This window comes from Pseudopodoces humilis, chromosome 25 (assembly GCF_049639895.1).
Source record: "Pseudopodoces humilis isolate 2021_Gansu_Grassland_sample_001 chromosome 25, ASM4963989v1, whole genome shotgun sequence".
NCBI lineage: Eukaryota > Metazoa > Chordata > Aves > Passeriformes > Paridae > Pseudopodoces > Pseudopodoces humilis.
The window spans coordinates 6484668-6510525 of record NC_142224.1 but is presented as its reverse complement, the minus strand read 5'-3'; the positions used below and the strand labels follow the sequence as shown (position 1 = coordinate 6510525).

The 25858-nt window shown below is 55.7% G+C and overlaps 1 protein-coding gene across 2 annotated transcripts in view; it reads right to left on the bottom strand.

The window, feature by feature from the left end:
* Positions 1 to 24806, bottom strand: part of ZBTB16 (zinc finger and BTB domain containing 16) — a 54735-nt gene extending 29929 nt beyond the window's left edge. Inside the window, exon 1 of one of the 2 annotated variants that reach the window (XM_014259821.2) lies at positions 23037 to 24806. In XM_014259821.2, the coding sequence (XP_014115296.2) occupies positions 23037 to 24304 (1268 nt within the window). In that variant the 5' untranslated portion in view covers positions 24305 to 24806. The remainder of the gene's footprint in view (positions 1 to 23036) is intronic. The other variant, XM_005531089.3, reaches the window with a different exon arrangement.
* Between the last annotated feature and the right edge of the window lie 1052 nt (positions 24807 to 25858).

Sequence of the window (25858 nt, the reverse complement as noted above, 5' to 3'; positions counted from 1 at the left end):
CTCTATCAACAAATTTCAGCAGCAACAAAAGTTTTCCGCTCAGCGCCTGCTTCTAGGACGTTCTTATCACTCGCCATCTTGCACGGTCCCTTTCAACAAGGTCTTAAAGCGCTTTATCTGCTCCATTTCCCGGTAGCGAAATATGATTGAAGCGTTCTATTTCTGCTCGCCGGATTAAGGAGATGTTGCAAAACTGCACAAAAACCTGGCAGATGTAAGCAAGGTATTACGGCTGCTTGGGCTGTTAAGATCTGAGGGGAAAGATCAATATGTGCTTCTGAAGTTGTGCCTCCAGAAAGAGGGGGCGGGGGAGTGAAGGGCGTTAAAATACATCCCAGCACTGCCCAAACTCTGCCAAAAGATAAACCATGCTTTATTATTCTGGTATGAGGCTGAAACTGTGCTCCTTTCTCCTGCAAAATCCCTACAAGCACAGCCAAGAAGGCGCCCGTGGGACTGGGAGCAGAGGCAAAGTGGAAAAGTGCCTTTTTTGTAAAAAGAAGGTTTTCCTCTAATTCCCACTCAATGTCCCACTTAAAGAGCATGGAAACAAAGTCAGCCAAAGCCTCCCGGTCACGAGACATCACTCGAGGATGCTCCTGCACAGAGGATGGCCCAGGGCAATGAGGATGCCCAGAGCAACAAGGATGCCCATGGCACAGAGTCCCCGGCCCAGATCCAACCTTCCCAAGTGAGCCTCAGCACGGGGCTTTGGCAAGGGGCTCTCCAGGTGGAATGCAAAGCGAGCATTACCCCTCCCCGCCCAGCACCGGCAAACAAAAGCCGGGCGAGAGGCTGGCCCCTCGCAAGCTGCCGGTAATTAAAAAGGCCTGTAAATGCCCCACAAAAAGCACTTCAAAGGGACGGCGACTCCAGCGAGACTGCGTGGTGTAAAAATTATGAGTTTTCCCCACAGGGTGCTTTGTGTGAAAGGGCCGGGCTCGGTGGCAAACGCCGGTGACCACTGCTCGGGGATGCAGGGGCTCGGCAGAGCATCTCAGGGTGCAGGAGTTTGGTGGAGCACACTGGGGTGTGGGTACGGCTGCAGCCCTGCTACCTAAAGACCACTGCAAGTGTCCCACTGCCACCACAAGCAAATCTCTGCTCTGCATGCTTAAAACCCTGCCTAAAACAGCCTTTCACTGTCTGTACTCGAGGAACTCTTGTATCCCAGCCCCTCCCTGCCACCCCTTTTGGGAAGCAGGAGGAGACCCCCTCCCCTCCCTCCACGCTGAGCAAGACACATGGCTCTTGGCCGTTTGATTACTTTTAAGTGTGTATTTTTCCCCTCAAACAGAGTGAATACAATGGTTAGGAAATTTGACAGAAAACTATTCCAAGCCATTTATTGCCTTAATGCGCACCTTTGTCCAACAGGCAGTTTTGACAGGAGCGATAAATTCCAAATTTATGTCAACAGAGCATATGTTGAACACCTCATTTCTGAGCTAAAGCGGCATGCTGCCCCATAAATCACCCTTCTGTTTGAAATGAAAGTAGATTACGGGCCCATGTTATTGAGCAGTTAGAGCCATAGTCATATAAATCAGAACTTTTAACTCCAGGCGATCCGTTCTGCAATTAACTAAAGGGCACTTTGTCATCTCCGGGCCAGGGCACAGCTTGGCAGGGTGGCCAGCTACCGAGGGAAGGCGAGAACCCCTCGCTGCCGAGGGAAGGCACCAGCACAGAGAGGTTCACTTGGTACCTGTTGGAGCAGCGAGCCCCAAGACAAAGCCTGGAGCAGTGTGTGACTGGAACACAGCCTGGCACGGGAGATCCACGGCTGCAGGGGCTTGCACATCCCTGCCCACATCCTGCTTGATCCATGTTTTGGACTTGAAACACAGTGGGGGCATCGGGAGGCTGCATGATACAAGCAGAGTCCTGTCGAGTCCAAAGCCAGGCAAAAACATGCACGAGTGTGGTGCTCAGAGTCCTGCACCGACAGAAATCTGTACTTGGGACTTCCACGGCGGTTTTGCTGCATCTCCCAACACCCATGCACAGGTTGAGATCTTCAACCTGCTGATTTCCCACATCCATCCTGCTGCATTTCCCTGGTTTGCTCCCCTGCATCTCCCAGGAATGCCATGCCACAGGACAGGGGGTCCTGCGGGGATGTGGGGCTGGCAGATTCTGTGGGCAGTGGGACCAGAGGATGCTGTGGGGCTGGGAGATGCTGTGGGGGCTCAGCCCAGTGAGTGCTGGCAAAGGGTGCGGGTGCAAGGGGCAACTCACACACATGGGAGTGTCACAGCTATAAAAAGATTCAGACACTAAGTATTTCCTTTCCTATAAAATATTCATTGCTGCACATGAGTACCAGGGAGTGCAAACCTCCAGTGGTTCTAACTTTGTGCTGCAGCAATAATGGAGTTTTATGGGAGCCTTCTGATTCTATTTACACTGGGCCGTCACAGCAGTGCCCTACCAGAGGGGCAGCCACCAGCCAGCACAGCCCTACCACGGCACTCGTGATACACTGAACACTGGGCAGCCAAAAGGGGACCAGTGCCACTCTGCATTCCCCAAAAATCTTCCCTGCCACCCTATTTCCACCAGTGACTCTTGCCTGGGAAAATCAATATGAAATTGATTCATCTCCAATCTATTTTATCAAGATCAAGGCAGTGGTTCTACATCTCGTTTCCAGGGGGCACAGAGCAGGAAGCCAAGGTCAGGAGACACAAACCCCACATTCTCCATCCTCTGACACCAGCCTCACACCTGAGCTGCCAAGAGGGTGATTTTTCCCCTGACGTGGCTATTTACAACATTTGGTGACTGATACCGGAGTGTGTGGGCCGTGGTCCTGGTGGCTCGGCTCCTGCAGTCACCGCTCTGCCCTCAGCTCCCAGCCCTGCGGATTAAAATAGCAGGGAGAGCTATTAAGGGCACAGGGAAGGGGGAAGGGAGCTGAGACCTTCCTTTCGCTTTAATAAGTTAAGAAGAAGAAAAAAAACCAACCGAAAAACCTGCCCTCAAACCACCACTGCTGCTAAAATACACAAATAAATAAATAAATCTTACAGGAGCTGCAAATAAAGATTTTACTATTTCTGAATGGTTTAATATGAAAAACCCCAAACAACCAACAAGGGGGAGGGGACAGCTATCAATAGAGAGCACTGAAATTCCCTGCCTGTACAATATTTATACTTACCATGAACTAATTTATGAGTCCAAACCAGATGCTGTGGAGTGACATCATTCCAGATGATGCCAACACTTCCCCTTTGAAAAAAGCCAAGGAAAGAATTCCACTGTCCTGCCTTACCTGATGAGAATCAGGCCACAAACACCAAATGTACAATCCCAATCTTTTTTTAGAGACTGCCCACAACAAATATGAACAATATTTTCCCTTTGCAGAGGGCAGTGACTCTCAAAATTTGCTGCTGGCCTGGGCCAAGCACGTGTGGAAGCATTTCCCATCCGCTGCTCCCAGCATCCCACCGGAGCGATGCTTCCAGCTCCACAGGTTGGGAAAAGACAAACTGCCTACAGCAAAAAGGCAGCATACAGATTTTTTTTAACATATTCCAAGGCCCTGGTTTCGGATCCATGTTCAATGTTCGTTATTGAATGGAATTCCCCCGGAGAGAGCTTTATCCATGTGAACATTGCCTTTGTGTGTCCCAGACCCCCAAGCCAGAGAGTCAATGGGCTCGCATGAGGTGGGACAAGCACGGATGGGAAACCATCAGCTGGCAGTGGGGAGCTGCCCATCCCAGCAGGACCGTGGGGGCATAGATGCTGCCGCGGGTCCAGAGCTGGCTGCATCTGCAGCTTTCAAAAGCGGACTCAGAATGCACCCACTGCACAATTTACTCAAAGTCCACTGAGTGACGGTACCGGGTGTCAGCAGCTTCTGCCAGCCCAGGGCTCAGCCCTGCTCCTCTGCTGCACTGGAGACCGATGGGAACAGTTGTGTGATTCCGCACTGTCACAGCGGGGCCGCAGCGCCGAGCACCGAGGGGTTAACGCGTGGCGATGCACGCGGCCCTGCTCGGAATAACCGCGTCCAAAATCATCATCCCCGTTCTTCGGGCATCTGCTGACAGTGACGTGCTGAGCACTGCGAGAGGAGCTCGCTGCTGTGCCGGCCAGCCTCGGCCCCGGGCATCGCGCTGAGCCGTCGTGACACGGGTGTCAGAGGCATGGGGAGAGCACGGGGGGAGCTGCTTCTTTTAAACCACACGAGATCTCCACAAAACAGCAAAGTGACCTTCGCGCTGGGTACATCTGCCGCAGCAGCGGCGTGATTATGCAGATGTTTTGATTCCTAATTCAGAAATAATAAGCGGTTCACAGATTCCAAGTTTAAAAATATATTCATCATCTGGTTTCCGTAGCAGCACGTGTGCCATTGGAGCACCAGCAAAGTGCTGGCCTCGGCCACTCCTTCCTGCCGACCTTCAGGATGGTTGGGACACCTGGCTCTGAGCAGCCTGGGCTAGTGGAAGATGTCCCTGTCCATGGCAGGGGCTTGGAGCTGGATGAGCTCCTCCAAGGGCCCTGCCAACCCAGACCTTTCTGGAATTCCATGACACAGGGAAAACATTCAGCATGATGCATCGGATGCTTTGCAGAGATGAGTCCTGGGATGGTTCAGGCAGCACCATCCTGCTGCTCCCCAGAGAAGGGGTAGCCTGTAGCTCCTGAAGCCCCAAGGAAATATTAAAAGCCCCCAGGGAGCCAAAAGCAGGGAGACAGGGGAAAGCGGATATGGTACTGGGGTACTGGACCACAGAGAAACTTAAATCAGGGGGAGAATTTTAGGGTGGAGGGAATTTTGTTTTAATTTCCACTCTCTTTGATGACCTGACCACAGGGCTAAGGCTGGACATGCATCAGGAACAGGGTGGTACCCCAGAGCTGCCCCAGGGATGAGCTGGGATGGGCCCAGGAGCTGCTTCCCTGCAGTGATCTCTTCTTCAGGGAGTAGGAACAGCCCCCAGGTGCCAGATGGAATCAAACCACAGCTTGGCTGCTTTGTTCCATGAGGGAGACGTGCTTCCCACCCCTCACCTCCCCATGGAGATGCTGCCAATGCTGATGCTCCTCCCTGGTGCGTCCCTGGTTTCTGCCCCTGCTCGCCTGGGAACTGCAGCCAGGAATGGGCACAAGCCACAGAGAAACGCTGCCGCTCCCATGAGCGGCCTAGGTCCTGAGGAGTTTTATAAGGTAATCAAATATGCAAGAGATTCAACAAACTAATTTCAAGCACACACCTGGGGTCCTCTGATAATGTCGGTTGTGCCTATACAGCGCAAGGATTAAAATTTCATAGAGTCATGATTTCATCAGTTGCTAAACTACAAAGGATTAATTAACAGCCAGGGAAGAGCTCATGGCTTGGAAATACAGTCTTAAGGAAAATATCTATCTTGGCTCTCCAGATGTCAGCACACAGATGAATAAAGCTTTGATGAAAACACTTTCTTATTATTAGCAACTCCAAAACATTGTGTTTTTGTAGCTAGAATTAAGGATGCCCAATTCCAACCTGCCACCGCCTGGATCTGTGCATTGTCACGTGCCTTTCTGGAGGGCTGAATCGGGCTCCTGGGATGTGACTGTCTGGGACACACTGGGGTTTTATGCCTGTATTCTGGGGATGGGCAGAGACACCTCTCTTGGAGAGGGGATGGGAGAACTCCAAGGATGCAGGAGTCCAGCTGTGAGTCCTGCCTTTGCTATGTGCACACTGCCTGCCCCGTGCTCACTGGCTCCCAGAGAGTCTCCCCAGGTATTCCTCATGCTGGCTGGGCTTCAAAAGTTTGGGAAGGAGAACAGGCGATGGCCTCAGCACTGGCAGTGCGAGTGGGGAGCAGCAGCGCATCCCCCTTCCCCGAGAAGATGAATTAGGGAGCTGTCAGCGAGGGACAGGCACAGCAGCCGTGCTGCTGTACAGGGGCAGTGGAAGTGTCTTTGATTAATGAAACTGTAACGCTGGGCTGTTACACAGTCCTTCTCCGCCAGGAGAGATGCCCTCGGACAGGCTGGGAATGCCCTGCTCCACATGGATTCCCCAGACTCTTCTCCCAGCCCCGGACTGATCTCCTCCCGTCCGCCGCCGGCACCGCTGCCTTTGCCCAGGCCTGCGCCGCCTCCTCAGGATCTCCCAGGGAGGACAAAGAACTAATTATTTCCAATTACAAGTTGGGAAATGAACATTATGCACCTTGTCAAGGCAGCAAATTAATGCATCTGCACTGCACCGGGCTTTGGGGGAGCCCTAAGTGACCAGGGAGAGGAGGTGGCAGCAAGAGAAGAACCTCCGCAGCTCAGGGATGGGGCCACTGCTGCAAAATTCCCCTCAGAAATCACATATTTTTGGGAGAGAGGACGGAAATGGGAAGTGTCAAAGGAGCTCCTGAGCGGAGCGGTCGGCCCTGCACGGTGCGGCTCTCGGGGCTGCCGCTGGCTGCGCTGCCAAAGCCCCGCCGCGCACCGGGAGCGAGCGGCGCTGCTCGGAGCGGCAATGGGAGCTGCCAGCTCAGCCAGGGATGCGAGGCGGGAATGCACAGGCAGGGATGCACAGGCAGGGATGCACAGGCAGGGATGGACAGGCAGGGATGGACAGGCAGGGATGGACAGGCAGGGATGCACAGGCAGGGATGGACAGGCAGGGATGCACAGGCAGGGATGGACAGGCAGGGATGGACAGGCAGGATGGACAGGCAGGGATGGACAAGCAGGGATGCACTGGCAGGGATGGACAGGCAGGGATGGACAGGCAGGGATGCACAGGCAGGGATGGACAGGCAGGGATGGACAAGCAGGGATGCACAGGCAGGGATGGACAGGCAGGGATGGACAAGCAGGGATGGACAAGCAGGGATGGACAGGCAGGGACGCACAGGAAGGGATGGATAGGCAGGGATGCACTGGCAGGGATGGACAGGCAGGGATGGACAGGCAGGGATGCACAGGCAGGGATGGACAGGCAGGGATGGACAAGCAGGGATGGACAAGCAGGGATGCACAGGCAGGGATGGACAGGCAGGGATGGACAAGCAGGGATGGACAAGCAGGGATGCACTGGCAGGGATGCACAGGCAGGGATGGACAGGCAGGGATGGACAAGCAGGGATGGACAAGCAGGGATGGACAGGCAGGGATGGACAAGCAGGAATGGACAAGCAGGGATGCACTGGCAGGGATGGACAAGCAGGGATGGACAAGCAGGGATGCACAGCCAGGGATGGACAGGCAGGGATGGACTGGCAGGGATGCACTGGCAGGGATGCACAGCCAGGGCTGCTCGCTGCTGCGGGGCCCGGCTCCGGCAACTTCCCCTGCAGTTTCACTCTCCCGCACCGCTCCCAGTGCCGGTGCACCAACAGGAAGACGCTGCCTCAGCTCTCCATAATTAGTTTTGCTCAGTGTACAACATGTTTTGCTGAAAAATAAATAAATACCTTCCGGGCGAGCCAAGCTCTGAGCGGGACGCCAGCACTGACAACACGCTCCACTCCCCCTGGCCCCGGCCAAAAGTACGCGGCGTCCCGAACCCGGGCGTTGCTGAGCCATCCTGGCACCGTGGGACCTCCCTAAGGAGGCTTGCTCACGATTAATTCACTTATGAGCAGCCTCACCCCCTCCCCAACATGCACAACAGGTTCCATGCAAATTCGGGAGCTTTTAAATTATACCGTTAATGAAAGCAAATAAAGGCAGTTAAAAGGCAATTTGCTCAATTGGTGTTAATATTTAAGCACAGCATGTGCAAAAACGAGATCGCAGAATTTGGTCTTTCCATGAGAAAACTTTTGGTCCCGACTTTCCTGAAGAACGGACGGATCACACCAGTGAGTGCTGTGCCCGGGATCAGGTCTGGAGCCCCCTTGGCAGCAGCCAGCCACTCTGTTTAAGGGCATGTCCCCTGTGTGCCCCAGCAGCTCCACGATCTCCACAACACTGGCAATTCCTTCTCTGTCAAGGGGTGCAAGTGCCACCCCCTTGCATGCTGGCATCCCCACAGCCCTAGTGCCTTCCTGCAAACCTTTCCTGAGGGCAGAACCACAAAACCACCCCCTGTGCCTGTGGGACTTGAAACACATCTCAAGAGGGGCATGGGCAGACAGAGGTGTCACGGGTGTCACTCCCAGCACTGCAGCCCCAGTGCATCCCTGGCTCAGCACATCACTGTCACAGATGTAAAACCTCAACACACTGGGAAGCTGTGCCAGCAAACAGAGAGGACAAACCACCACGCAGCACGAGCTGCCCTGGGATACCTCAGGCACAGCATCCCTGCCAGGCACACTCTGGTCACTGCTTCCCGCAGTGTGATGTTGGTGTCATAGCAGTAATAAATTCTTAAATAAAACTGGAATCAGTGACCTGGCACGAAATTATCACAGGCAAAAGCAGCTGATGATGCTCCTCAGTGCAGCCCCACTCCTGGCCATGCTTTGGCTCAGGCCATGCTTTACGATGCTCTTGCATAAATTCGCTTTCAAAACAGGAGCTGCCAGTGAATGAGACCTCGATTTCTAATGGTTGGAAATATTTTGTACACTCTGCTGCTCCCTCTGTACCCCTTTGTTGGGGCTGAGGGCTGACGGCTAAAGCGGGTACCAAAAGACCATCTGTAGCTCCCGTCTTTACAGAGAAGTTTAAATAGGGGGATGAATGAGCACAGGAATTAATGAATGATAAAGCCGTATGGTCCCAGTCAGCCTCCTACGCCGGGATGTGGCATTCAAACCCTCCCAGCCTTCTGCCACAAAGAGAGGTTTCTAAGCTACAAAAAAAAATGGGGGAAAGAAGGGGGGGGAGCGGTGCATGCAAGTTTTTAACAACAAATGCAGTGACTTGCCTCCAGGTTCCCACCCGATTTCCCTGCGCCAGGCTGGGGGAAAGGCACGCAGGAAGGGAAATCGAGGGGTTCCCCAGAGCCACCTGCAACTCTCCTTGATAGTGAGGGAAGGGAGAGGAGTCTGGGGCTCATCCATGTGCTGGGTGGGGGTTGCAGAGAGGGCACCTCACATCAGCAAGGGTGGGTAGATTTTGGATAAGCTGCCTGGACTGACCATGCTGCATCCACTTGGCCAGCCTTTGTAGCATCCCCCCACCCTATCCATTTGGGACAACTTAAAGATGCCTGGTAAAAACTAAGGAACCAGGAAAGGCTGAAGGGTGTTTCAGGTGAGGGGTCAAAGTGAGGGTGTGCACAGAAGCACATCCATTAGAAACCAGCTCTACCAACAAAAGGTAAAAAAGATAAACCCAAGGCTTAAGGAACAGAAAAGAAGCCTGCTTGCCAGTGCAAGAGAAAAGATGCTCCAGCTCACAGTACAGTTGGCTGGAGATTAACAGGTGACACCCAGGGAGAGACATGGAGGACATGGAGGGAATCGCTGCTGCTGCTTACGGAGGGCTCCTGACAGCCCAGGCACACTGACAAGGCAAACTCAGGATCAAACACCCCAAATCAGTTCAAATCCTGTTCAAGAACTGGGGTCTGCTGGGAGGGAATATCTGTTCCCAAAACAACCCAGAAGAGGCAGAGGGAGTGTGGCGCAGTACTGGAACAATACTTGTGTTTTAAAAGCTGTCATGTGTAAAGCATTAGTGGTTTTGAAATTGCACTCTCAAGTTAATTAAATGGACAATCTTTTGTACATAAAAAGTGAAAGCACACAATCAAAAGCTAGGAAGAGGACGTGTCTCTTTGGAGCAGGGTGCTGCCTCTCCTTGCCCACTCTCCTGATCCAGGTATCCCAAGGGAGCCTCTGTCCCGGTGTGTCAGCACAGTGTCAGGGAGGCTGTTTGCTCTGCACTGAAGCATTCAGCAGCCCCAAACCCCGTGCACTGAGCCATCCCACGAGTCCATTTTCCCACAGGAACCACACATGCCCCATTCAGGGATTTCCTCTGCACAGGGATGTTTTACTGGCTGATGGCGGTGTGAACACCCGTGGCAGTTATCTCCACTGCAGTAAAACACCGACCTTCAGTTTTAGGCAGGAGGTAATGTTCACCATCGATTGGATCCACCATAAGCTGTTGATAATTACCATTATCTCTGAGTTAATCTTGTGAGAGGTCAACAGTTTTATAAAAAACTTGCAAGCTCTATCTTTTACCTTCCAACTTCATATCTGGGTCAAAAGGTCAATTACTGCAGTTTGCTGAGCTGGGATTTCAGAAAAAAAATGCCTGCTCCCACCCCAGAGCCCCACTGGTGCTTGGGGGACGTGAGCAGGCACCCACCTTTGCACAGGCAATGCACCCAAACTCTTGGGCTGAGAAGTCCAGGGGAAGGGTTTTCTCAAGTCAGGGCTATCTCATGAGCTGAGCTAGGGGTGGCTGCTGGCAGATGGAGGGGTTGGGGCTCACCCCAAGCACTGGGATGTGGCCAGTGGGTTCTCTGCATAGCCGGGGAATGCGGGGTCCCTGTGTGGCTCAGGGCACAGGGCTCTGGAGATGGCAGCTGCCTCCCTGCCCCCGGGGCACAAAATGTGTGTTTAAACTCCTGGGCTCCGCTGCCACACCTACCCATGGAGGTGGCAAATAGAAGCAGAGCAGAAACCTTTGGAGGGGCTGGGAGAAACCCCAAAAATGGATGAATCTGTGACCCACACTGTGATCCCACCCGCCTCCCCGTGCTCTGCATCACCAAAGATCATCGCTGCTGTTATTTTACCCCGCTGACAGGATGCTGCCAGGCAGCTCTGGCAATATCTCGCTTGGGGAGCAAGAAAATCCTTTGGTGCTGCTGCAGCCCCTCCCGTGAGTGCAGCCCGGGCCCGTGGAGCATTGCTCAACTGCTCGGCAGGCAGGTGTCATAAACAAGCAGGCACATGGCAAACATATCGATTTCCCAGAGCTTATCGCGCAGCAACCAGTGCTCAGTTACCAGGCTACTTTAATATGTAATTTACTGCGAGAAGGGAGAGTGGGGCTGAGGGTGGCTGGAATATTTACTGTGGGATGGCCAGGGAGGTGGAAGGTGTGAGCAGGAGGGAAGTACAGTGTCTCCTGCCTCCAGACATCCTTAGCATTTTCTAACTATTAAAAAAACCCCCAGCCCCTCACTGCTGCGATGGAGTGTTTATACAGATGCCATTAATCTTCTTCTGCAACTGTTTATGCTATGAAAATATGGTCTTAGCTGCCCAGGCTCTCCACCTCCTTCATTTAAATTCAGATGCTTAATTTCTGTCAAAACAGAGCCCACCAAAATTACCTCCATCCACTTCTGGTGCTCAACTTGCCTCATCATCTGAGAACTGCCTGTCAGAGTAGGGAGGGACCCCAGGTGAGAGCCTGGGAAAGCGGAAGAGAGGAGGCATTTCAAGGGCTCTTCCTCTCCAGCTTAGATGAGACCAGACATGAAAGCCAAGACCAAAGCCCAGCCTGAGATAATGCTCCCACCCTGCATCCAGTCACCCAAGGGGAGTGGGGATGCTTGTCCTGCCTTAGCACCTTCACCTCCCAGGGAAGGTGTTTTGCCAGCAAGCTGCACCCCCAGACCACCAGCAGGGTTTTGGTGGGGAAAGTACCATCCTGTCTCCCTCCTGGCCCTGCCCTGCAACCCAAGGTATTTTGCAGATGTGACCCTCAGGAGAATCCTGGGATCCATGGGAGGTTGGTGTTTTCAGGGCACGATATTTTAAGAATCCTTCTTGTATGGTGCCTCTCGGTAGAACTTTCGGAATTTACAAGATAAATACTGGTAATTTGATTCTTATCTTCTTCAAATCCAATTCTAAGGCAATTCTGTGTAAAGGACACTAATTATAGCCCAAGGGGAAAGAAAAGGTAACCCATCAGTGAGAACACACTGGAAACGTTTAAAGGGGTAATGTTTAAAGGGGTACAGGGCACTGAAAAGTTAAACAGATTTCAAATTGGCTCTTGCAAGAACAAAAATATGTTGGGTGAAAATCAGCACCATTCCTGCTCCCCAGCTGGTCCTTCCCATGGGCAGCTCAGTGTGCTGGAATTGTCAGCAGCTGGGGCTGCATCCAGGCTGTTCTGCACATCCTTTTGGGACTGTCTGGCCACTCCAGAGCTGGGCTGGGAAGGGCAGTTGTGCAGAGACAGCCCCATCTCTGTGCCCAGACAATCATGATGCTTTTCATCCTCATTTCCCTGGCATTATGTACTAAGGAAAAGGCAAAGTTTATATACACAGGGGAATGTCACCAGCAACAGATGCTGAAAATTACAAAACCATCACTTGTTAGTAGAAATATTATGGGTTTTCCAACAAACACCCCTAATCATGGGATATTCTGGCTGCAAAACATGTCTGGAGTCCGGGAGCCCCCACATGCTCCAAATGGTTCTCTGTTCACCGCTGAAGAGCACTCTGTAGAGTGCTCTAAACAAGGTGAGGAGGATGGTGGGGAGAGCACATTGACCACTGCCACACAGAACAGCCCAAACGTTACAGCTCCTATAAAATAAAGTCCCAGCGGCAGGATGCAGAGCCAGGATGAGGCAGAAGATAATGCAGGAAGAATCAAAGGGATTTGGCAACCCAAATGGAGTCTTGTTTAACGAGTGCTGCCACAGGCTGTCATTCCACAGGCATTAACATCCATCGTTACCATCCCTTCGAAGACGACACGGTTATTCCCTTTAACACGGTGACACTTGCAGCTAACTCATGTCTGACCCAGCCAGCCAGGGCAGACTCCGTGTGAGAGGTGACCAGAGGTAATTGAAAATACACTCGCTGCAGAGTGGAGCAGAAGGGCTGCCTCAGCAGCAACCCTCGGTGCAGCCCGTGACAGCGGTGGCACCTGGAGGTGACTGTCACAGGCCCACGGTAAAGCAGCACCTTGCTGAGGTGCCTGGAGCGTGTGGAGCAGCAGAGCCACGCTGCCTGCAGCACACTGTCCCTGGAGGACACTGCCAGGAGCACACACACTGTCAGGATCACACACACACATTCCCAGGAGCACACACATTCCCAGGATCACACTGCCAGGAGCACACACACTGTCAGGATCACACACACACATTCCCAGGAGCACACACATTCCCAGGATCACACTGCCAGGATCACACTGCCAGGAGCACACACACTGTCAGGATCACACACACACATTCCCAGGAGCACACACATTCCCAGGATCACACTGCCAGGAGCACACTCCCCCAGGGCAGGAGGGCTGTGAGCATCCCGGCTCTGGCCCCTCGGTGCCTGTGGCTGCACTCCCCAGCACCGCACATGGTGGCGATGGAAGGTCCCTTCCTCGACACACGGATCGCTGGCAGGAAGCTCGCCATGCACGGCCGCTTCCTTCACTTAGCAACAAAGGTGCTAATTAGGGAGCGAGCTGCTCTCCACCTCCAGCCAGAGGAGGATGCGGCGCAGCTGCCAGTGGCAGCCGAGCCTTGAGTGTCATCCTCGGGAGATGCCCATCTCTGTGAGCCCTCAGTCAGCCCCCCAGCACCATGGTCCCCTCTTCTGCCATCCTCTTCCCATCTTCTGGCCAGGCAGAGCTGGCCGGGTCTCTCTCCCAGCGCAAGGTCCAGTATAAGCTCTCCTCCCAGTGATGCCTGCATCCTTAGCTCGCACTGGAGGCCCCTGCTCCCTGGCCTGAGCCGGCTGGGCATGGCCCCTGCTCCAGGGCAGCCTGCCACAGATCCCACCCTGCTCAATAATGCATTGGGCAGTGCTCACTACTGCAAGGGAAGGATGATAAACATTTCTGCACTGCTTTAAGTTACATTTGGTTCAACGCTGAGGGAAGAGCTGCCTCCAGCTAAAGGGTCAGAGAAGCCAGAAATCAATACAAGTGCTTGCCTCTGCATCCCGAGATCGCATCCACAGATCTGTCCCTCCCCAGATCCGTGGGCAGGACTGGGCTGGGGGAATCCCACAGGCAGGTCTGGGGGCATCCCCTGGCAGCCCCTGTGCTGCCACACTCTCAGGTACTGCTGACTCAGCACCCTGCAGGCTGGGAGCTGCCAGTGACCCAGTTCCCACCACAACACCCTTTCCTACAGCCCTGCCCTACATGCAATCTTCCCCACAGCCCCAGAAATGCAAACCCCAAATTCCCCAAAAAATCCCCAACCAAATTCTGCCCTTCAGCTAGGGTGATGATGAACTGAAAGGCCGGGGGAGGGGTAGCAAAGTCAGAATAGCATTGCCCCATCCCTCACCCAAGGAGAAGACAGGAACCTGGGAAGCAAAATCAAGTACTTTTCACTTTTCTTCCACTGGAAGGTTTTCATCCAAGTCAAAATGCTCCTAAGATGATTCCTGCTACAGGGAAGCAGGTTTTCTGCCAGTTTCATTGCACGTGCTGGTTCCCACCAAGGCAACACATGTGCAAAAGAAGGCAAAGGCAGTGTGGGCAGAGCCTGTGTGTCACCACGTGTGACAGGCGCCTCTGGTCACTGCTCTGATTTGCAGGAGTGCCCTGTGCTCTGCACTTAAGATCTTTTCTAAGAACAGGGGGAAGGAAGAAAGAGAAGAGGAAATCAGCTCGTTCCTGGTAAAAACAGCAGAACGCCCTGGAGTGGGGCAGGAGGGGGAGATACAGAGGGTTTCGGTTCTGAGTGCCGTGCTGTTTGGCAGAAAGGGGCCCTGGCGTGTGGGCTGGTGGCACTGCAGTGCCCCCACCACGCCGTGGCAGACAGGACCCACCCCGGCGCTGTGGCCCGGTGGCCAGCACGCGCTGCCAGGGCTCGGTGTGCCGGTGCCAGCGAGGTGTGGGTGCTGCACAGCGCCGCTGCCTCCTCTCCCCACGCAAAGGCCGTTCACGTGTGCTGTGCAGCCGGCTGTCACTGCAGCCCGTGCCCAGGTCAGATCCGTCCCCAGCCCTGCCTGTGCCCTGCTGTGGCAGCCCCGGCTCACACGGTCTGAGAGCTGTTGGCAGGGTCTCTGCAGTGAGCATCCCCTCTGTACATCCTCTCTGTGCATCCCCTCATCAGGGAGCCCCTTTCTGCTACAATTTGCACATCCTATTCCAGACCTGCGATAACAAAATGGCTTAGAATGCCTTAGATTGGGAGGGACCTTAAAGCTCATCCCATTTCAACCCTCCGTCATGGGCAGGGACACCTTCCAGTGCCCCAGGTTGCTCCAAGCCCTGTCCACCCTGGCTTTGGACACTTCCAGGGATGGGGCAGCCACAGCTTCTGTGGGATCCCTGATACCCTCACAGGTAAAGGTGATGCCTCAGCTCACAGCCCTCTCTGCTCCTGCATGACAGCAAAGCCCTGAGAAACCAGCGGAACAGCCAAAGACACACAGTGAGATCTGGAAGGCAACGAGCTGTCCCAAAAGCCTTGTGCTGCCATGTACATGCACTTTCAAGAAGGCTGGCTTGGTTTTGGTTGAGTTTTTTAAAAACACAGCCTGTGCTGTGGTGAAACTGGATTTCTTGGAGTCATAGCCTTCCCGGGTTTACTCTGTGCACGCCAAAATTAGTACAACCTGTCCCTAAATACCATAATAAAAAACACGTAGTAAGCGCTTTGCCTTTATTTATGTCAGTGGTGGTTTCAAGCAGGATGAATCATGCTTCCCCTTTAGCGCTCCTTTCTAATATGATTTACTATAAATACTGCATGGCGACGAGAATGAGGGAAGGTGACCAAGGACAAAGCATGTGGAGTCCAGCACCATCCCCAGACTCAGTGGCAGAAGCATAAAAGCACATTCAGTAGTTATGATGGAGCAGAAAACCACATGAGGGCTGTAAATGGTGCAGTACCTGGTGTGGAAATCACAGATTATCCTGAACCCGAAAGGATCATCAACATTCAGCTACTGGCACTGCACAGGACAGCCCCAAAAACCCCACCACGTGCCTGAGAGCATTGTCCAAACACTCCTTGAACTCTGGCAGGGTCGGTGTTTGGGAATCACAAAGGCTGGGAAAGACGTCTGAGGCATCGAGAGCAACCGTTCCCCCAGCACTGCCAAACCCACCACTAAAACACGTCCCCACGTACCCCAACCGCGTCTTCTGAAGCCTGCCGCTGGCAATGGAAATGGACTGGTGCTTGGCACCATGGGTTTTTTGAGTTTCTCTTTATTTTTATGCTCAGTTGACGTTTCCCTTCTTTACAGAGCACCTTCCTCCCCCCACAAGCCGCAGCTGGGTGAAGGTGCATTTTCTCAAGCAGGGGGTGCGCAGGTTCCCGGCGGTGCACGTGGCGAAGGCGCAGCACCGGCCGTGCCGGCAGCCAGAGCTGTCCCCGCTCCTGGCTGAGCGCTGAGCAGAGCAGGGGGTTATCAGCCCGGCTGATCCACGCCGATAACCAGCGCATCTCCCGCGCTGACACCGCAACAAAGCAGGGCGTTTAACGCTGATTTATGGCGGGCGGGCGGCTCTAGCCAGGCTTTGCGCGCCTTGCAGCGCTCGTGCCTACGTGGAGAAGCTTTTCCTCAATCACACGTTGCCGGTTTGTTTGCTAAACAACGTGACAATAAAACAGCAATGAGACTACGAAGGCCGATGGAAACCTGAACCAGCACAGCAGGGCGCGTATCCAACCATAATCTACTTAAAATCAGTTAAGAACACTACAGCGAAAATGATCCGGGCGGCCCTGGCCCCTGGCCAGCGTGTGAGCCTGGGCCACAAAGGCTCGCTCCCGCAACCTTGATTTTAGGGCAATGCTCCCTCCTTCAGATGCAGAGTGACCTCTTGCCAAAAAGAGGAATCGACCTCCTTTGTGAATGACGTGGTTCAACAGCACCTGTACTCTTCCAAAGGTAGCTGCTGCTCTGCTGTCAGCACAGAAGTTACCCAGAGCACTGCCAACGCGAACCAGAGCATTCCAAACCGAATCCAAGTTGTTCAGGCGTGCCTCAGCCTGCATAAAGACTTTTTCAGAGCAGACACACAGGTGATACTCTGAACACCCCACAGCAGGGCTCAGCAAGTGGGCTTCAGCCTGGGAACAAAAGGAGATGTCACAACTGCACTGGAAACTCATCAGCCAATGTTAAAAGGTGCCTGGCCACGCGCAGACTCCCCTGCCATGTCGGCATTTATTCCGAAGGATGCAAGCACCTTTCCCTGCTGCTCATATGATATCCTGTCTGAAATTCCCTTTGTGCCACCCTCCCTGTTTCAGCTGGTACCTGTCACACCACCAGACTCTACCAGGGCCAGGGTGAATGCCAAGCTCTGTCCGGGTCACCGGCTGCAGAGCAGGATGCAGATCCCTTCCAGCAAAGGAGGGAGCGATGCCCTGCAAAGGACTGATCCCACCATAAAGTGCTGAGCCAGGCAGGGGAGAAGAACCCCTCACCGGCAGAGTGACACAAGCCAGGACTGCTGGGTGAGGAGGAATGAATGGAATAGGCTAATTTACACAGGAAGTGAGCACTTACCAGACCCTTCATCCCAACACACAAAACCCTCTGCCATATCTGGAAGCAATTACACCCAGTTAACATGATCTGCCTGCCACTAAAATTAACTGCAAACAGAAATATTTTTCACTTTTGCAACAGGAGATGCCATGGCCCCGTGTTTGGCTGCCGGGAAATATTTAGTAATTACTCATTTAAAGCCTCTCTTGAAGCTGTCAAGGGGGGTAGGGGAAGAATAAAAGAAAAATCTTGCTAATTGCAGGCAAAAAGGAAAATGCAGATCATTTTACTCTATCCAAGGAAAACAGATTTACAGACTGGTGTAACTATAGAACCAACATCCCGCAGAAGCAGGGAAGGCTGCAGGAATGCTCTGTCACCAACAGCCCAGGCTGCTCTGCACCACTCCCATGCTCCAGGGAAAGGAAGAAAGGGTGGACAGTCACCCCTGAACCAGCACAGGCTCTCTGAGAGGCCCTCTGTACAGCTGTAAAGGCATTTTAACCAATATCACTGTGCGAGGTGTAACGAGGACTGAGGATGCTCTGCAAATCTCACCGAGCTGTTGCAGCAACAGCCAGCTCTGGGGAAAAGACACCCGAGTGTCTTCAATGTGACAGGTTTCATGTATTGGGGTCCCAGCCCTACAGCCAGTGGGGTCCTGGTCCCTGGGAACTGAACAGTGCTGGGGAAGGGGCTGCACACCAGGCAGAGAGCAGGCAATGACCCCATCACATCCCTGGATGTCCCTCTGCAAGGTGTCAGAAGCACCAGGCATCACAGCCAGGAGAAACCAGAGTTTCACTGGGCAGAGGGAAACAAACAAACAAACAAACAAATACACAGAAATAGGTGTTTTCTGATGGGAGCCTCAGAGCTTCAATTTCAAATGTAGTGCATGCATAACTAAACTGATGCAGAATAATGGATGGAATAATGTGGAAGCCAAAGAGGGCTTTTCTCCCTCCACACTTGGAGCTGAGTATGGAAATGGTTAAGTCACCCACTGAATAAATCAAAAGTTCAAGGCTGCAACATACCACGTTGTATTCCCCCTCTGCCCATGACAAGAACCAGAGAGCCCCCGAAATCCCAAGCATCCTGCGCGGGGTCTCGGCCAACGCTCACAGGTTACACGCTCGGGGTCAGCGCTGTGGACCTTAGCTGCAACATTCATTTCCTGAGCGGGGCACGTCCCCCTGCCCATAAAGCTAATAAGAGCTTCCTCGCCCGGCTGCCCTGCACCGCGGCCCGGCAGCCGGGAACGCTGGTTTCCATTAGCCCCTTATGATGCCAGGTGCCGCTAATAAGGCCCATCAGCAAGAAACAAGAGCTGCCAGGTCATCCTCCAACTCTGGAAGTAATCATGGGCAGAGTTTGGGGGGCTGCTGTCCCGGCCTTTCCTTCCCTCCCCGCCTTGCTTTCCATTTTTCCTCCTTTTTTCTTAAGTTTAAATTGCAGTGGAACGTAAATTGACAAATGCTTAAAATAAAATGAAAACCAACTACTGTATTCGGCTACTGAAATTAACACTAATAACATCTCACAAAGCACTTGGGATCCGATTTATCATGTTTATTGCTTTAATGGTACACTGCATCTGTTTCTCACTGTGACATGCCGAGCAGTGCCAATGTGCCTAATGGCATTAGCAGTACAACGCTCAGCTAATCCAGGTGGAGAGAGGGGAGGTGAGGCTGCCAGAGGAAGAGCCAAAGGCTGGATCCAGATGGGAAGCTGCAGTTTTCCCAAGCAGGACCATTTCAGACTGATGGGAGCATCGATGCCTGGCCCTGAACACCGGTGCTGCTAGTAGCAGAGAGGCAGATCCACTACTTTTCTGCCTTAAATGGGAAAAGAGGGCACAAATCTGGAGTTTGGGGTACAGTGGCTGGACAGCAGACACTGGGGCAGAGTGAGCCTCCTTACCCCGTCCTTAAATCCTCCACTGGCACAAACACATCTTTAGCTGACAGCTCGGCCATGGAACCTCAAAACACATAACAGACCTGACAGTTGGCATGGAAGCTTTCCCCAAGGTACATCCCCCCATATGACAGTGAGGACAAGCACCCTGCACCCAAAATCGCCCCACAAGGAGCATTCACACACCACTGGCCTCCATCGGCCTCATGACACCATCACCATGAAAACACTTTTGCTTTCCAGACCAGCATCTCCATCTCGCACTGCCACACGTGCTGCCAGCAGCCGCATCGCTGTGGAGGGTGAATTCCCGGGCAGCATCGGCTTGGGATCCTCGACTGTGCCATAAATGAAGCGTATGGGATCACATCCCCGCTGGCAGCCTTCCCAGTTGCTATCACTTTATAAAGACATGCTTTAATTTTTTTAAAGTTTTAAGTTATTTAACTTCCCGATGACAAATTATGCCAGGCTCAGTTGGCAGCTCAGCACAGCTCTAGCCTTGCAGCTTGGAGGTTTTCCTTCACAAAACAGCCCCCAAAAGGGCCGCTGAACTATGGCTTTTTTGTCTGCAATTAGAAGCGACGATCAATACTAACATTAGATTAAGTCTGAACTTTGCTGAACCCAGAAGGAAATCTTTTATAAAAAAAATTAAACACTCGACGACTCAATCTACACTCAATTAGTCAAAATCATAAGCTTGGTAAGGGAGAAAAAAAATGGATCATGCAGCAGCCGGTGGGTTCAGGGACCTGAAAACCCCGATCAGAAGCAGCGCCAAGGCTTGTGGCCACTTGGCCCCACAAAGGTCACAGCTCAGTGCCCCTGGGTATGACACGGCACAGACAATGCTGCCACGAGGCCACGGAGCCGTGTTACCACACTGGGCCAGGGCAGATGACTGTCCCTCGGGCACTGTCTGTCACCCAGGGCCAGTGGCCCCCTGTGCTTGCTGAGGCCAGGCCAACCCTCTGCTCTCCTTTTTCCTGCACGTGCTTCCCATACTAATGAAGACAGGAACAACACTCAGAAGACTCCAAGACTATAAACATATATGTTTACACTTCTATAGGCATGTGTGTGTAAACAAACAGCCCTGCCATATGCATGGGCTGCCTGTGCTCTGCAAACAGGCTCGGCACACGCTGGCTCACTGAGCTCCCTGCGGAACGAGCGGCACTGGTGCTGTGTGGCTCTGGGCTCTGTCCCCTGCTGGGGCTCGGCACGTGGAAGCTGTCACACTGGCAGCCAAACACCCATGGAACAGTGAGGTACCCCCGCCCCTGCTCCCTGCCCCCCCAGCTCACCACAGCTGGGAACGGCTCTGATTTGGCTTCTCCGCCTCGCATCAGGGTCGGAAAGCAAAACCACAGCAGCGAGCGCACGGCAGAAAGAGGTCAGCGAAAGTCAACGAGTGACTCCGTGGTGCCCCTGGCACATCCTGCCCCCCCTGCAGCTGGTTGGGGAGGTGGTGCCCAGAGCCCAGAGCAGGGTGCACATCCCCAGGGCCCCTCACCACCAGGCAGTGGAGCGAAAAGGAGCCCGGAGCCAGCACGGTGCAGCTGCCACCAGAGCTGCTCCGGCAGAGAGCTGCAGATCCCAACCCAACGCAGATGCTGCTTAACAGCTCCATGAATACAATAGGATCCCACAAATCCTCCCCAAATGGTAATTCTCACAACGTATTAGAAAGCAAACACTATAAAAAAGCCACATGAGACCCTGTCTACACACGAACCGCCTGGGATTTAGACTATGGGGGCCGGGGAGTGAGTTCATTGGACTGTTACCCAATGCCTTTCAACATGGACGGTCTTACAGATCAGTTTAAACACGGCTCAAAGGATTTGGCTAACCCTGCAAAGTTTGCCAGCGCCAGGTAATTGGTCTGAAAGCAAGAAGAGGCAAACAGAGTTTGGTGCTGGCTTCAGCAACTGCCTTTAAGGCTCTGCTGGCAGGGGCGAGTGCTAAGCTCCGTGCTTCAGGCAGACCCCGAGCCCCGCGGAGCACGGCGTGTGCCCAGCCTCACCGTAAGGATCGTGAATAAGTGAGAAATAAGCTATGGCTGCAGCCGTGGCTGTCCAAACAAGCTGTGCCCGGGAAGGCTCTGTGAAATAGGGGCTGCCGTGCTGGACAGCTGGGCCACGCTCCCTCATCTCACGAGCACACGGGAAGGATGTGACCGGCTCTCCCTCGCCCTGGACAGATTCACGGCGGGCGACAGGAACCTCCGGACAGCCCCAGCATCGCCCTCCACCGCGGCCACAGCAACTGCTGCTCTGGGCTTGCAGGGGCAAAGGGAGAGCCTTGAGACCGTGGCAGAAAAGCACGTTAAAATTCTCCCTGAGCCCTCACTGCAGCTCTCCCGGTGACGTTCGGTCTGCATCACCGCACGGCCGAGGCGGCTTCGGGGACGTAACCAACGCCAGCCCCAGCTCTCCCACTCGCGGGAGGGGGAAACAAAGCGGAAAGCGGCTGTGCACCCACACGGAGCCGAGGACCCTCAAGGGGTGAAGGCTGCTCCCCGCAGGGTCCGTGCGGCAGAGCGAGGGGCGATGCTGGCAGCCCCGCGGGGCTGAGGATCCCGGCTCGGCAGCTGCCGCCCTGCACCCGGAGCGCTCGGGCTGAGCGTACGGGCAGCCACGGCTCCGGCAGCCGCCAGCAGCTATCCCGGCCCGCCGGCAGCACCGACTGCCCCGCCGGAGGAGCGTGCCGGCACCGGCACCGGCCCTGCAGCGCCTGGCGTGCATAAGCACTAATAAACCTGTTGATTCATTAAAAATCTGACAGGGTGCGCTGCCAGGGGAGGCAGGGAGAAGCTAAGGCACCATGCCGGTGATGCCTTCCCTAGGCAGGACGCCGCTGTCCTGTCGCGGGGCTGCAGCCGCACCGGGGGCCAGAGCAGCGCTCACCGAAGCGCGTTCAGAGCCATGGGATTTAACTGGCGACGCCGATTTTGGTGTGGTAATTAACGTGGCTCTCTTCCCCAGCCAAATCAGGGAACAAGCCCTGGTCCCTGAGCCACGACCTGCAGGCAATAAGCAGCGGAGCGCTGAGCTCACGTGTCAGCAGCCACCACCACGCTCCCAGCCAGCAGCGAGCCCCAGGCTGCGGGCTGGGAGTGAGCACAGACATCCCCCCGCCCTGAGCAGGGGACCCCCGGAGCCGCAGCTGCAGCCCTTGGAGGTTCAGCCCTTCCCCTTCCCCGCACGGACAGACCCGCGGCTCTGCGGCACCCGAGCCCTGTGCGCCCGCCCCGGCTTTACCCAGCCTGACCCCCGCGCCACTTTGTGCCAAGTGTAAATGTTTCATAAACCGGGAAGCTGAGCAGCACAAACCCCCCCAGGCTGGCAAGTCACCACATGTTGCCACCACTGCCCGTGCTAGCGTGCCCCGGCACTGGCACAGGAGGGACCGGCTCTCAAGAGAGTGGGCGAGTGCTGCCTGTCCCCACTGCATCTCTCCACACGCAGATCCCTAAACTCAAAGGGCAGCAACTGTGACCTGCTTGGTTGACGCCAGCCACGGAAACTGGTGGGGTTTATGCTCGCAGGAAACACCGACGGCCCCAGCTCATCCGGGCTGTCTCCAACCAGCACTCACTGGAAGGAACCTTCTGGCACAGTCGCCAGATCTGGGGGAGCTGCAACAGCCATCCCTCTGAGAATGCTACTCCACAAGTTTTGGGGCTCATGATGGAAAACTTTGCACCAGCGCACACGACACTCAAACAGACAGTGAAACCCTCTGGCGAGATCCTGGCTGCCCAGTGCAGCACGGCCTCGGCACTCACCTGTGCTGCTCGAGGGTCTCGTTGTCCGGTAGCTCTGCCCCACACACGCTGCACTGCTCACCCAGGGCTCTGCTCTCTGTTTTCATGCCGGCTGCCAGCTCCCCCAGCTTGCTGAACAGCTCCCGCTGGATGAAACCCTGGGGCAGCAGCCCGCCATAGGCGCTGAAGTCCATGGAGACAGCCAGGGCCGGCTGCACGTGCAGGGCAGATGCCACCGTGGGCGGCACGCCGAGCACCGGCTCAGTCTTGTGGTTCGGCAGCAGTGAGTAGATGCCCAAGGGCTTCTCTCCCGGCCCAGCGGCGGACGGCTCCGGCCCCAGCGGCAGCCCCTGGCCGGGATCAGGGGGTGGCTCTGCACCCTCCTCACGGCTGTAGTGCAGTTCACGGGCACTGGTGATGACACTGCTGCGGGTCGGGGTGCCAGGTCCTTCCTTGCCCTTCTCGTCAGGCTTCTCCCCACTGGAGGCACTGGGCTCGGCTGTCCGGGGACTGTCATGACTGGAGGCCTCATCCACCTGCATGGCTTCAGTTTTGACTTCAGCGAGGCTGGAGGGGCGGCGGGTGGTGGCAGAGCGTGCGTCCTCGGGGACACTGGGTGGCAGGGCACCCTGCAGCAGTGACTGCCCAATGGTCATCAAGCTGTCCACCGCCGCCTTGGTGGGGCTCATGGAAGAGAGGGAGCAGTAGGATGCGGAGGCAGAGGGGCTCTGCTCCACTGTGGCTGCTGGCAGACTCTGGCTGGCCATGCCAGCATAGCCACCCTCCTCACCAGTGGGCTTGGAGATGAAGAGGCCCTTGATGTACCTCGACTTCCTCTCCTCCTCCTCCTCAGTGGTGGTGGTGGCACCTCCATCAGCCATGGCGACCTCGGTGTCATTGTCCTCAGAAGCCTGTATAGTCTCCAGGATCTTCAGGCACTGCTCCTCCAGGTACTCTATTTCCAGGATCTCAGCAGCATAGAGCAGGTCATCCAGGTCCTCGACCTTGGCTTGTAGGGTGGCGGTGTACGCGTACTCCAGGATCTGCTGGAATGTCTTTGGCGAGAGGAAGTCCAGGGTGTAGTGCTGGCTGTTGCGGTGGAAGAGGATCTCAAACATCTTGCTGGTGCAGGCCAGCACGGTCCGGTGCGCATGGAACTCCTGGCTGTCCACCATGATGACCACGTCGCACAGCGTCCCCGCCAGGCGCATCTGGTTGGCTTTGTGCAGCAGCCCGGTGGGGTGGCAGGGGTTCTGCAGCTGGATCAGCCCCATCTTAGTCAGATCCATGGCGCGCCCCAGGCTCACACATCAGGGTGTCTCGCCGTCGCTCAAATCTGGGACCAGCTTTGTGTGCCGACTATCTGCGAAAACAAAAGGCGGAGGGGGAGAGGAGCAGAGTGGAGCGGGAAAGGGGGAGAGGGGAGGGAAGAGACGAAAGAGAGAGAAAAGGGGAAAAAAGAGAAAAAAGGAGGGGGAGAAAGAAAAGCCGGGGAGAGAAAGGAGAGGAGAAGTGAGAAGGGAGCAGAGAGTAGAAGGGAGTGGGGAAGAGAAGGGATCGGGGAGAGGGAAGTTAGCCCGCAGCCCAGCAGCGACTCGCCCAAAAGTTTCCGCGCTGCGCGGCGGATCCGCGGCTGCCGGAGCCGCGTCCCCGCTACCGCCGGCCGGGAAAAGCAAGGGAGGGAAGGGAGAGGAAGGTGCGCATCCCCCGCCGCCGCCCGACTCCTGCTCCGGCCGCCCCGTCCCGGGGGGGCAGCGCGGTCCCATCAGGTGCGCGGCGAAGCGGCGGAGCCCCGGCCCCACGGCGGTCCCGGGGCGGGGGTCGCGGGGGTCTCGGTGCCGCCCCCCCTCGCCCGCACTCACGGCGGCCGGCGGCCGCGCCGGGAGTTCGCACTGCCCGCTCTCATCGCCGCCGCCGCCGCTCGCCGCGCCGAGCAGCAAATGACGGCGGCGCCGGCCCACGGGCCGCCCCGCGGCCGCGTCAGGCCGCCCCCAGCGCCCACCCACCCCCGCCCGCCCCCGCCCGGCTGAGTGCGGGCGCCCCCGCCCGGCCCCGCCCGCGCAGCCCCGCACCTTGCGGGAGCGCAGCGGCAGCGGCTGGACAGCGCTGCCGACAACAAACATGGAGGGGCCGGAGGCGGCGGCGCCCCGGGAGCCCGGTACCCGGAAGCCCGGCGGTACCGGGAGCGGCACCGGGCGGCGGCGCGGCTGCCCTCGGCCCCGCTGCGAGCGCCCCGACGGGCTGCGCCCCCCGGCCCGCCGGGCGGCGCCGCCGCCGCGCCAGACAAAGCCGCCCCCCGCGCCGCGCCTGGGCGGACCCCCGGCCCCGGGGGTGGAGACGGTAAAATCCAGCCCCAGAGCCCAGTTTGGGGTCCGGTGGCGGATTCCGACCGGGAGCCGCGGTGGTTGTGACATGATGTGACACCGAGCACGTTGTCGCCCCGACGAAGCTGGTTTTACTCTCCCCCCGCCCGGCGATAAAAGACTGACGCCGTGACGGCACCACTTGTGTGTAGGGACGTGGCGGGTGTCCGCACCCCAGGACGGGCCATGGGGCTCCGCCGCAAGGGTCGGCTCTGGGAAAGGAGCGAACCGCACGGGAAGGCGCCAGGCACACCGTGACACCGGCAGCTGGGCAGCGACACGAGCAGCGGGCCAGGCGCCGAGCAGCGCCGTGTGCCCTGAGCATCCTCGACCGAGGATGTGCGTGTGCCTCAGCCCCTTGGCGGTGCGCCCGCTCAGCGCGCCCAGAGACCTGTGTAGTCCTCGGGGAGGGGCACACACAGCTCTCCCCTCTTCCCTCCCTCCCTCCCTCCCTGCTGCACCCGTGGCACAAGACAGCCA